The 12,099-nt window shown below is 47.1% G+C and overlaps 2 protein-coding genes across 3 annotated transcripts in view; one reads left to right on the top strand and one right to left on the bottom strand.

Annotated features, from left to right (window-relative positions):
* st14b (ST14 transmembrane serine protease matriptase b) overlaps positions 1 to 1,759 on the top strand; it is a 25,206-nt gene extending 23,447 nt beyond the window's left edge. For both annotated transcript variants that reach the window (XM_014028925.1, XM_014028924.1), the window contains one exon: positions 200 to 1,759. In XM_014028925.1, the coding sequence (XP_013884379.1) occupies positions 200 to 361 (162 nt within the window). In that variant the 3' untranslated portion in view covers positions 362 to 1,759. The remainder of the gene's footprint in view (positions 1 to 199) is intronic.
* A 1,799-nt stretch (positions 1,760 to 3,558) lies between these two features.
* Positions 3,559 to 12,099, bottom strand: part of si:ch211-180f4.1 (leucine-rich repeat neuronal protein 1) — a 10,953-nt gene continuing 2,412 nt past the window's right edge. The window contains exons 2-14 of the mRNA XM_014028926.1: positions 8,667 to 9,893; positions 8,498 to 8,610; positions 8,277 to 8,422; positions 8,092 to 8,193; positions 7,621 to 7,805; positions 6,653 to 6,895; positions 6,455 to 6,577; positions 5,582 to 5,704; positions 5,090 to 5,504; positions 4,819 to 4,948; positions 4,557 to 4,747; positions 4,314 to 4,472; positions 3,559 to 4,212 (exon numbers count right to left, since the gene is read on the bottom strand). Of these exons, the coding sequence (XP_013884380.1) occupies positions 3,691 to 4,212; positions 4,314 to 4,472; positions 4,557 to 4,747; positions 4,819 to 4,948; positions 5,090 to 5,504; positions 5,582 to 5,704; positions 6,455 to 6,577; positions 6,653 to 6,895; positions 7,621 to 7,805; positions 8,092 to 8,193; positions 8,277 to 8,422; positions 8,498 to 8,576 (2,418 nt within the window). The 5' untranslated portion in view covers positions 8,577 to 8,610; positions 8,667 to 9,893 and the 3' untranslated portion in view covers positions 3,559 to 3,690. The remainder of the gene's footprint in view (positions 4,213 to 4,313; positions 4,473 to 4,556; positions 4,748 to 4,818; positions 4,949 to 5,089; positions 5,505 to 5,581; positions 5,705 to 6,454; positions 6,578 to 6,652; positions 6,896 to 7,620; positions 7,806 to 8,091; positions 8,194 to 8,276; positions 8,423 to 8,497; positions 8,611 to 8,666; positions 9,894 to 12,099) is intronic.

The following is a 12,099-nucleotide window of genomic DNA, read 5'->3' as shown; positions in this document are numbered from 1 at the left end:
ACTCAGACCAGCCCTTCTGGCACCAACAACCATGCCACGTTCAAAGGCACTCAAATCACCTTTCTTCCCCATACTGATGCTCGGTTTGAACTGCAGCAGATCATCTTGGTCATGGTTTAGGGTCAGATCCAGCAGGTGGAACCAGAGCCTCTGTTAGGTTGAATCAGTCCTGGATTCTGACTCTGCTCTGACCCTGCAGGGTGACTCCGGCGGACCCCTGGCCGTCAACAACCCCAGTGGGCGRGCCTTCCAGGCGGGCGTGGTGAGCTGGGGCGAAGGCTGCGCCTTTAGGAACAAACCGGGCATCTACACCCGGGTCACCAAGTACCGGGCCTGGATAAAGCAGCACACCGGGGTTTAGGATTGTTTATTGGTTGGATTCTGGTCTTCAGATCAAACTTTGGGTTTCCTGTTTTGATTTATCACATTTGAGTTTTTTTCCTTTGTGGGAATTAAAATATTGGAAGCTGGAGATAAACCTGTGAAATGTCCAGATGTGAAGATTTTTAAAGAATAAATCAGCTGATTGAGGAGCTTCTGTTTGAAGATACCAAATATTCTCAGGGTCAAACTTCAGTTTACAGATGGTGGGATGTGATGGAACACCTGGTGAACAGGTGAAGTGTAAATAAAAATGGAAGCTCATGTACGCCAAAATAAAAATGTAATAGTTTTTTTATAAATACAGTATGAGTTTCTAAGTCATCATTATGTCATAAAAACAAGATACAAAGTTTGAACCATGACACAAAGAAGTATACACAATAACTAAGGTTAATCGATGACTAAACAAAAACTGATCCATGTCATCATGATGTGGGTTATATGTCCATCTAACACAAAATGTCCCATTTTGTTAGTTTTTTTATCCTCTTTAGTGGCAGAAATGATCTTCCATATTTTATCTGTCAGCTGTTTTCTTCCCTTCTAGATGTTTAACTTCTAAAGAATCTTAAATGAGCCTGGAATATTTTTTTATTGTCAGTCCAACAGAACTCCTAAAACTTCAAGTAGAAATTGTTTTCAACTAATTGGATCAGGTTTGATTTATAACTTAAACAAAATCATTTGGATTTGATCCTTTTTTATCGCAGTACAATATTTTTTAATTATGTCGTGTGAAAGTTTAAATTTGTCTAAAAAAGATTGTGACCAAGAGGTCTTTTTAAACCATGTTTTTAAAAATATGTTGATAAATAAAAAGGAGAAATGTTTCTAAAACAAAAAATAAAAAAGCCTCTTTGCTACTTCCAGACAAACAAGTGATGTTTTACTGCGGTGTTCCTCAGGGATGTGTGATCGGTCCTTTAAAGCTTCAAGGGATCAGAAAATTATTTGTTGTACTTTTAATTCTTTAATGAAAGCAGATGTGATGAAACCCTGAGAAGTTCCTGTTTCCAGGCCAAAACAGAACAAATCTTGTAAGAACATTTTTTAATAATTTACATAAATATTGAAGTTTAGTAATGGGTTAGTAGTAAATATTTAATGTTAGTGGGTTACAACAGTTCTCTTTAAATCTTTTTAAATAAATTAATGTATTTTTATATTTCACATCTTGTTTAAACTTTATCTGTGATTTCTTGTTTACAGGAATAAATGGGTTTTTACCTCTTATTTTTTKTGTTTTATGTTTGTTGTATTTTGATGTACTTTAGTAATGGCAGGACTGTGAATATTTTGACCACGGTGTGCCTTTTTATAAAACATTTATTTCAAATAAAACATTTTCATTAAAAAATCTCCATAGTGAATGGAACTGATTGAATTTTTCCCCTTTATGTTTTAAAGTGTTTTTTTTTTATTTTCAAGTGTTTTGAATTGTGTTGGAACCTGAAGAAGGAAACAGATTTAGTTTCTGTAATAAAACAGACATCAGGCTGAAGAGTGACAGTGTTTTTATTCGTATAAGAAGACTCCGCCCCAACACACACCTGCAGTTACAGCTGGTGCTTAGTGCCCAAAAAACACTAAGAACAATAGTAACAGTTCAAATATAAAGTGAAAGACTTCATAGAAAAACCAGCATTAAAGTGTTGGACAGCAGGGGGCGCTGTCGCTGAAGGTTCCTGCCCAACAAACTGATGTGATTTACTCAGCAGAGAATAAAACAAAGTTCAGGTTTATTCAGCTGCTGAACAGATTTAATGTTTCCAAAACTTTAACAGAAAATATGTGACTGACTGCAGGTGGGCAGAAAGAAGTACTTTCATTGTGACACACACCATCATCTAAATGTGTCAGCAAAATATCTGGTTAACCACAGGACAGATGTGAAGGAATCTGGAGTCAGAACAGTTCAAGATGGCTGCCAGAGCTGACCTGTCAGCTGAACAGGTGCTGGGCCCAACACAGACTCTACAGGATCTGAGTCCAGAAGGTTCTGTGTCTCCACCTGGATTCAGGTTTGAATCTGGAGTGTTTGGACCTGAAAACTGGTTCTGGTTCAGTTCCTTCAGCTGAGATTAGAACCTTCAGCCTGTTTGTCTGAAGAAACTTTAGTTTCTGCTGAGTTTTGGTTCACAGAAGATAAAACCTGCAAACTGCAGAACCCAAACCCAGAACCGACCCGATCCAGTTCCCTGTGGTTTCTAATCTGATGTGAGAGAAGTCAGCTGAATGTTGGACCTCAGAGAGGTTCTGGTGCCTCTCAGTTTGCAGGTTTTTCACACATTTTATACAAACAGTCCTAAACGTGAGTGCAAAGTCATGCAACAGAACCGGGTCGAGAAGAACCGGGTCGAGGTCAGACTGCAGAGGAGAAGATGGTTGCTACAGAAGCTACAGATGCAGAAGAGGTGGAGTGCAGAAGGTTCTGAAGGATTAAAGGTCCGGTGGTTCTGACAGGAAGACATGAAGCTCTGAGCAGAACCTCAAACCTGAGACGTGTTCCTTCATGTTCCACAGACGAGTCGCAGCTTTCAGCTGCTTCTCAGTCTGAACTCAAAGATCAAACTGCAGCTTCGATTCTGGAAACAAAGTTTGACTTTAACTGAACCAACGACAGAAACAAGAAGCATCAGATAAACTCACATTTAGTCAAAAACACCGACATGTTTCAGCCTGATGTTCCTGAGAACCTGCAGCAGCCCCTCAGAGGTCACCTGTGCTGTGAGGTCACCTGTGCTGCGTGTCGGTGTTCATCACATGAACTACGTTACAATAAGCTGATTTTACAGTACCGATCCTCTCTGAGGTCAAAACATCTGGACTCACGGGTCTGAAAAGTTCTTCAGGAGCTGCTGGACCATGAGCTGTCCTGTGTACACCTGCTGGTGGCCCAAAACCAGGCCCCGAGCCACGGTTTGATAAACAACCTGTCCAGAGGGAAGTTCAGCTGCTCAGGTGAGGCGTGGACATTTTCAAACAGAAACAAGAAAACATAAAAATCCAAAACTTATTTTGATGTTTCAGTCTAGAAATCAGAACTTCACAGTAGCCCCTCCCCTTTTTCAATAACTAACTATAACCCCGCCCCTTCCTACATTAACTACCTATAACCCTGCCCCTTCCTCCACTAACTAACTATAACCCCGCCCCTTCCTCCACTAACTAACTATAACCCCGCCCCTTCCCCCAGCAGCTGATAACTGTGACCCCACCCCTTCCCCCTGCAGCTCGTGGGTTTTTTACCCCTCAGTTTGTCTGTCAGGCTCCTGAATGAGTCACAAGGTGTCCTTCCTCCTGCAGCTACCACATGTAGGTCTTGGTGGTGTTTATCTGACTCCCTCCGGCCTCCTCCTCGTCTCTGCCTCCCACCTGCCCTCCCATCTCCTCCTCCTTGTCGTCTTTGTCCTTCTCGGCCTCGCTCTCCCACAGCGTGATGAGCGGCGGGTACAGCTCGTTCAGAGGGATGGATGTGGCGTGCTGCATGAACACCTTCAGTGAGTGGCCGCAGGTCTTGTGCTGCTGCACGCGGCGCCCCATGTAGACCACCAGCAGCGCCATGATGGACAGGGCGAACATGGAGCCCATGACGGCCGCCAGCGCCACGCTGCTGCGCCGCGACGCCATCAGCTCCACAGAGAAACCCGCCTCCCTGGTGGTGACGTTCAGGCAGGAGGTGTGGACGGGAGAGGACGGGACGGGGGAGGCGGGGCTGGGGGCGGAGCTGGGAGGAGGTGTCGGGGAGGAGGAGACGGTGAGACAGATGTGATACTCTGTTGCAGGAAGGAGGTGCGTCAGGTTGTACTCCTGAACATCAGCAGGGACCTGAAGGGGGAGGAGCAGAGGAAAAGGTGGGCGGAGTCTGGATCCACTGGTCAACATAAGAACCTAAAAACTGAGTCCAGAACCGACCCGGTCTTKCTCACCTTGGCAGTGTAGCTGATCTGAGAGTTGTCGATGTGCACGACGGCGCTGGTCCAGCGGGGCAAAGGGAGGGGCGTGTTGTGCTCACTCAGATCCACAAAGGAAGCCCCCCTGCTGGGGTACAACTTCCACTCCAACACCACCGACTGGGCGTGAACCACCTGACAGGAAACAGGAAGTAGCAGGTTGGTATGGAGGTGGTTTGACTGGACCTGAGTCCTGGGGGGTGGGGACTCAGGGGTTACCTTAGCCAGGATCACCAGAGAGGCTGTGGTGCTGGACCAGTTCCCTGGATAGAACTGGTCCCTCCTGGGCTCATCGCCCCGCTGCACCCCGTCTCTGGACCAGGATCTGTCAGAGCCCTGAGGGTCCACGGACACAGAGACACTCTTGGTGTCGGCTCCCTCCATGTTCCAGGCCACACAGGTGTACACACCTGGAACAGAGCTCAGGTGAAGGYGTGGCTCTGCACACTGAGCAGCTCAGGCAGCAGCAGCACAGACTGACCTGCATCTGACGGGTCCGCGTGTTCGATCACCAACGCTCCGGGCTCGGACAGCCGGTGCTTCTTCCTCATCCTGTTCAGGCCACGCCCCTCCTCTGATATGATTGGTGCAGCCACGGCCTCAGAGCTCACCTGAACAGGAAGCAGGTATCAGACCCATGTTCAGTTCTGGATTTATTAGTTCTGAAAATTAAAGTTCTTCAATTCAAGTGACTTTTTTTTTATATCCACATTTTCAACTGTCCCCGCCCCCAACATCATAGCCCCGCCCACCTTGTCCCCAGTCGGTGTCACCCAATAGAACTGAGGGGCGGGGTCAGCATCTGCCCAACACTCCAAGGTGATTGGCTGTCCCACGCTGACGTTCACGGTTGGAGGAAAGGCGTGAGGAGAGATGTGAGGCAGGCAGCTGTTGGCTCCGCCCCCGCCCCATCCATTTGCCACCACCTCCTGTAGTTCTCGGCCAATCAGGTGCGGCGGGAAGGAGCAGACGGTGACGGAGGACTCCAGCAGCTTCAGGTGTGAGCGGTTGCCGAGGTGAGGACCCCAGGAGGTGAGGCAGTCGCAGCGCAGGGGGTTGGAGCGCAGAGACACCTCCTCCAGGGCCGGCAGGGCAGAGAGGAGGTCCCCTGAGAGGAGGCTCAGCTGGTTGTTGTGGAACAGAAGGGTCCGGAGGGAGGACAGGTCCCTGAGGGGGCGGAGACAAGAAGAGCTGAAGCAGGCTGGGAAAACCATGGCTTCACCACACCTGAGAGATGGACTCACCTGAAGGCCTGAGGGTCCACGTAGGACAAACGGGGGTTGTTGCTCAGCTCCAGTTTGACCAGTTCTGGAAGGTTCTGGAACGCTTCATGCTCCACCATCAGTAGGTCATCCATGTTGTTCAGACTGGAGGTCCAAACAACCAAACAAACACAAAATACACAAAAATATTAAACAGAACCAATCAGATTCAATCAGACCCAACATACAACCAATCGGAACCAACCAGAATTAATCAGAACCAACCAGAACCAATCAGATTCAATCAGACCCAATTATATCCAAACCAGAACAAATCAGATCCAAATCAAATCCAATGACAACCAATCAGAACCAACATAAAACCAATCGGAACCAACCAGAATCAATCAAATCCAATCACAACAAATCAGGACCAACTCATAACCAATCAGAACCAACCAGAACCAATCAGAACCAACCAGAATCAATCAAATCCAACCAGAACCAATCAGATCCAACTCGGAACCAATGAAAACCAATCAGAACCAACTCATAACCAATCAGAACCAACTCATAACCAATCAGAACCAACCAGAACCAATCAGAATCAACCAGAATCAATCAAATCCAACCAGAACCAATCAGATCCAACTCGGAACCAATGAAAACCAATCAGAACCAAATCAGAACCAATCAAATCCAATCAGAACCAATCAGAACCAATCCGATCCAATCAAATCCAATCAGAACCAATCAGATCCAATCAAATCCAATCAGAACCAATCAGATCCAATCAGAACTAATCAGAATCGATCAGAACCAAGTTAAGTTTAGAAACATAAAGAATCGGGTCAACTTGGTGAAACAACTGGACCAGAATCAAGCTTTGGTTCTGGTCCGTGTTGTCAGACGGACCTGAGCTCCTCCAGGTGCTGAAGGTTCTGGAAGTCTCCCCGTTGAATCCGGCTGATGGGGTTTCTGTTCAGATCCAGGAACTTCAGGTTCGGGAGCACGCTCAGAGCGTCCCGTGGGACGGACCTGCAGAACCGACACACAGGAGTCAGCTGTGACCCACCTGGACCCGTCAGAACCTGAGTGTGCTCCCAGACCCACCTGAGCCGGTTGTCGTAGAAAGAGAGACTCTCCAGGTAATCAAGGCCCATGAAGGCCGTGGACGGGACCGAGACCAGACCCATCCCGGCCAGAACCAGGCTGTGGAGGCGGGACAGAGGCAGGAAGTTCTTCTCCTCCAGACCCAGTATGGGGTTCTCCCCGATCATCAGGATCTCCAGAGACGGCAGGGACTCGAACCAACGGCTGTCGATGGCCACCAGACGGTTGGAGTTCAGGTGGAGCCTGGGGACAGAAGCCGGGTCCTGAGTGGACTCATGGGACAGAATCTGGACAACAAGTTCTTCAGGTTCTACAGGTTCTACATGTCCTACAAGTTCCTCAGGTTCTACAGGTTCTACGGGTCCTACAAGTTCCTCAGGTTCTACAGGTTCTACAGGTTCTACAAGTTCTTCAGGTTCTACAGGTTATTCAGGTTCTACATGTCCTACAAGTTCTTCGGGTTCTACATGTCCTACAAGTTCCTCAGGTTCTACAGGTTCTACGGGTCCTACAAGTTCCTCAGGTTCTACAGGTTCTACAAGTTCTTCAGGTTCTACAGGTTATTCAGGTTCTACATGTCCTACAAGTTCTTCGGGTTCTACATGTCCTACAAGTTCCTCAGGTTCTACAGGTTCTACGGGTCCTACAAGTTCCTCAGGTTCTACAGGTTCTACAAGTTCATCAGGTTCTACAGGTTCTACAAGTTCATCAGGTTCTACAGGTTCTACAAGTTTTTCAGGTTCTACAGGTTCTACAAGTTCTTCAGGTTCTACAGGGTCTACGGGTCCTACAAGTTTTTCAGGTTCTACAGGTTCTACAAGTTCTTCAGGTTCTACATGTCCTACAAGTTCTTCAGGTTCTACATGTCCTACAAGTTCTTCAGGTTCTACAGGTTCTACGGGTCCTACAATTTCTTCAGGTTCTACAGGTTCTATGGGTTCTACAGGGTCTTCAGGTTCTAATCATACCTGAGGAGGTTAGTGAGACCAGCAAAGGCTTTGGGTCCAACAGAGGAGATCTGGTTGTGGTTTATATAAAGTTCCTCCAGGCTGGACAGGTTCCTCAGGCAGAAGTCCTCCAGCTCCTCTATGTGGTTCTCCTCCAGGTACAGAGTCACCAGGTGTTCCAGAGAGGACACACCCATGGAGCTCACCTGGACAGAGACAGAAACCGTCCCACTGTGATGCTGAACCAGCCACGAGACAAAGTGAGGAGGACAGGAGGTGAGGAGGACATCAGGTGAGGAGGACAGCAGGTGAGGAGGACATCAGGTGAGGAGGACAGCAGGTGAGGAGGACAGCAGGTGAGGAGGACAGCAGAGGAGAACAGTAGATGAGGAGGACAGTAGATGAGGAGGACAGTAGATGAGGATGACAGCAGGTGAGGAGGACAGCAGGACAGCAGGTGAGGACAGCAGAGGAGGACAGCAAGTGAGTCACCTGTGTCAGGTGGTTCTGGGACAGGTCCAGCTCTGTCAGGTTCCTCAGGTTCTGGAGTTCGAAGGTGATGGATGAGATGTTGTTGCTCTGCAGGAGCAGGACCTGAAGACATGAATAAAACATGTTTAAGACTGTTCTTATGTCCAACATGTCCAACATGTCCTCCACTCAGAGATGCAGGGTACCTGAGTGTCAGCGGAGACGTTGGCTGGGACTCTCTGCAGGTGCAGCTCGTTACAGTCCACGGTCCGGGCCTGGTGGTACACTGACTGAGGCGTGTACCAGGGCCGGGTCTCACAGACACACTGCAGAGGACAGGAGACAGTGTCCCCTGGAGACACACATCAACACATCAGCTCCCGCTGAAACACCTGGACCTGGACCACAACACAGAACTGTGGTTTACCTGCGCTGGCCACGCCCACTCCACCCACTGATGATGTCATCAAGAAGAGGAGGAGCAAGGAGAGGACTGCAGGTCCCATGATGCACTGCACTCACAGAGGAGACGCTCAGCAGGAGACGCTCTGTAGGAGACGCTCAGCAGGAGACGCTCAGCAGGAGACGCTCAGTAGGAGACGCTCTGTAGGAGACGCTCAGCAGGAGACGCTCAGCAGGAGACGCTCTGTAGGAGACGCTCAGCAGGAGATGCTCAGCAGGAGATGCTCTGTAGGAGACGCTCTGTAGGAGACCCTCAGCAGGAGATGCTCAGCAGGAGATGCTCAGCAGGAGACGCTCAGCAGGAGACGCTCAGCAGGAGACACTCAGTAGGAGACGCTCTGTAGGAGACGCTCTGTAGGAGACGCTCAGCAGGAGATGCTCAGCAGGAGATGCTCAGCAGGAGATGCTCTGTAGGAGACGCTCAGCAGGAGATGCTCAGCAGGAGACTCTCTGTAGGAGACACTCAGCAGGAGACGCTCTGTAGGAGACGCTCAGCAGGAGATGCTCAGCAGGAGATGCTCTGTAGGAGACGCTCTGTAGGAGACCCTCAGCAGGAGATGCTCAGCAGGAGATGCTCAGCAGGAGACGCTCAGCAGGAGACGCTCAGCAGGAGACACTCAGTAGGAGACGCTCTGTAGGAGACGCTCTGTAGGAGACGCTCTGTGGGAGACGCTCTGTAGGAGACGCTCAGCAGGAGACACTCAGTAGGAGACGCTCTGTAGGAGACGCTCTGTAGGAGACGCTCTGTGGGAGACGCTCTGTAGGAGACGCTCAGCAGGAGACACTCAGTAGGAGACGCTCTGTAGGAGACGCTCTGTAGGAGACGCTCTGTAGGAGACACTCAGCAGGAGACGCTCTGTAGGAGACGCTCTGTAGGAGACGCTCAGCAGGAGACACTCAGTAGGAGACGCTCTGTAGGAGACGCTCTGTAGGAGACGCTCTGTAGGAGACACTCAGCAGGAGACGCTCTGTAGGAGACGCTCTGTAGGAGACGCTCAGCAGGAGAACCTCTGTAGGAGACACTCAGCAGGAGACGCTCAGCAGGAGACACTCAGTAGGAGACGCTCTGTAGGAGACGCTCTGTAGGAGACGCTCTGTAGGAGACACTCAGCAGGAGACGCTCTGTAGGAGACGCTCTGTAGGAGACGCTCAGCAGGAGAACCTCTGTAGGAGACACTCAGCAGGAGATGCTCAGCAGGAGACACTCAGTAGGAGACGCTCTGTAGGAGACACTCAGCAGGAGACTCTCTGTAGGAGACACTCAGCAGGAGATGCTCAGCAGGAGACGCTCTGTAGGAGACGCTCAGCAGGAGAAGCTCTGTAGGAGACGCTCAGCAGGAGACGCTCAGCAGGAGACGCACCTGGAAACAAAAAGAACTTTTCAGATTCACATACATTTTTTTAAAACTTGTTTTTATAAAATTAACAAATTAAATAATAAAGATCTTATCAATATATTCTTGTTTATGCTACAGAGTGAGGACTCTCCAGGTCTACACTTTTCTGCAGCTCTACTGTTTTCTACTAGTTAGGTTTACATGTTTGGTGTCAATTAGGTTTTGGTTCAGGTTATAGTTAGGAGTAGTCTAGTAATGGTTATGGTTAGTAATAAACTAGTAATGGTCAGAGTTAGTAATAAACTAGTAATGGTTATGGTTAGTAATAAACTAGTAATGGTTATGGTTAGTAATAAACTAGTAATGGTCAGAGTTAGTAATAAACCAGTAATGGTTATGGTTAGTAATAAACTAGTAATGGTCAGAGTTAGTAATAAACTAGTAATGGTTATGGTTAGTAATAAACCAGTAATGGTCAGAGTTAGTAATAACTAGTAATGGTTATGGTTAGTAATAAACCAGTAATGGTCAGAATTAGTAATAAACTAGTAATGGTCAGAGTTAGTAATAAACCAGTAATGGTCAGAGTTAGTAATAAACCAGTAATGGTCAGAGTTAGTAATAAACTAGTAATGGTTATGGTTAGTAATAAACCAGTAATGGTCAGAGTTAGTAATAAACTAGTAATGGTTATGGTTAGTAATAAACCAGTAATGGTCAGAGTTAGTAAACGGTGTGTGTTAGTTTTCAGTGTTTTGCTCTAATCACAGCCTGCAGAGGAGTTAACGAGGCGAACAGCTGCTTTAATAATTGATTTCACCTCATTAATATTCCATCTGCTGCAGCAGCATCAGGAGGAAACGGGCACTTTGGATCAGCTCTTTGGATCAGGACTTCTACAGACTCAGTTCTGAGGTGGTCTAGGTCCAGACTCTGTTTTGGGGGGAGCAGGTGCAGAAGAGGAGGTGCTTCAGAACCTGAACCCAGAGTCTCTGACATGAAGCTGGGTTACTGTGGAAACCACGTCTGTGACCCAGTTTCACTCACAGGAGCTCATTACGCAACGTCAAGACAGCTCATCGTCTCTCCTCTGCATCTTCATCTCTCAGGGAGGAGGAGGAGGAGGAGGAGGAGGAGAACCTTCCTCAGCTGCTTCAAGAACCAGTAATTAACAAACTGATCAAAGATCAAAGACTAAAACTCCATCAAACATCAGAGTGCAGTGATTTATACACCTTCTAATAATAAAAATATTAGGAAATTCATGGGTTCTTCTTATTTTCTGTGACATCTTTAAACCAAATAAACTGACAAATACACAATAAGACGAGTGTACTCAGTGAGTTTAAGTTGATCTAAAATAATAAAGATCATTTATTTATCTACAAAATCAAGTAAATCACTAACGCACAGCTTATTGTGAGATTAATTTCCTATAAAAAGTTTAACAATAAACTTTGAGGTTTAGATGTTAATAAACCATTTGTTTGTGTCACTTTTCTTAAGTTTTGTCAGGTTTAAGAGGAAAGAAAGGAGGAGGAATATTGTTCATTAATTTAACTTTAACCTTTGAAGAATGTGGATTTTAACAGACATCTTTCAAGGAATTCAGCCAAACCTCAGGTACGCTCAGTAACAAACAGCCATTACTTTGACCAGAGATAGGTTCACCACCACGGCTCAAGTCAGAGGAAAGATCGTCCAGTTGGTGAAGAACAAGTTGGAACCTCATCAGTCGGACCCTTTCCAGGCATGTTTACGTTACTCCTTCCTTCAGCGTCTTCTGGGCAGCTTTCAATCAAAGATCAAAGACGAAGCTCTTTTTGTATCCGTCTCAAAAACAGAAAACTTCCTCCATGTAAGTTTCAAACCAAACTTTTCTCTGTGAGTAACTTTGGTAAGCTCAAAACAGACAAGACCGACTGATGGTCTGAACTGGGCTGAGAGGTTCTGAGAGGTTCTGAGACCAAGGTCAAAGACAGGAGGAACTGTTTATTCCACCCTGAGGTGACCACTACACTTGTATTTATATCCATAGGACCTTGAGGGACTGCAGATGAAAATTAGCCTCCATGGCTAATTCTGGCATTTTCTGTAATATGCATTGTCCCGTCTTAAATAAATAAACAACAAACAAACAAACAAACAAACCAACAGGACCACATCGTCCACAAAAAGCAGAGATGTGATCCTGAGGTCACCAAAAAGGATCCCCTCAACACCTTGGCTG

Source organism: Austrofundulus limnaeus, unplaced genomic scaffold (assembly GCF_001266775.1).
Source record: "Austrofundulus limnaeus strain Quisiro unplaced genomic scaffold, Austrofundulus_limnaeus-1.0 Scaffold831, whole genome shotgun sequence".
In the NCBI taxonomy this organism is placed as follows: Eukaryota; Metazoa; Chordata; class Actinopteri; order Cyprinodontiformes; family Rivulidae; genus Austrofundulus; species Austrofundulus limnaeus.
This window is presented reverse-complemented; position numbering and strand designations above follow the sequence as displayed.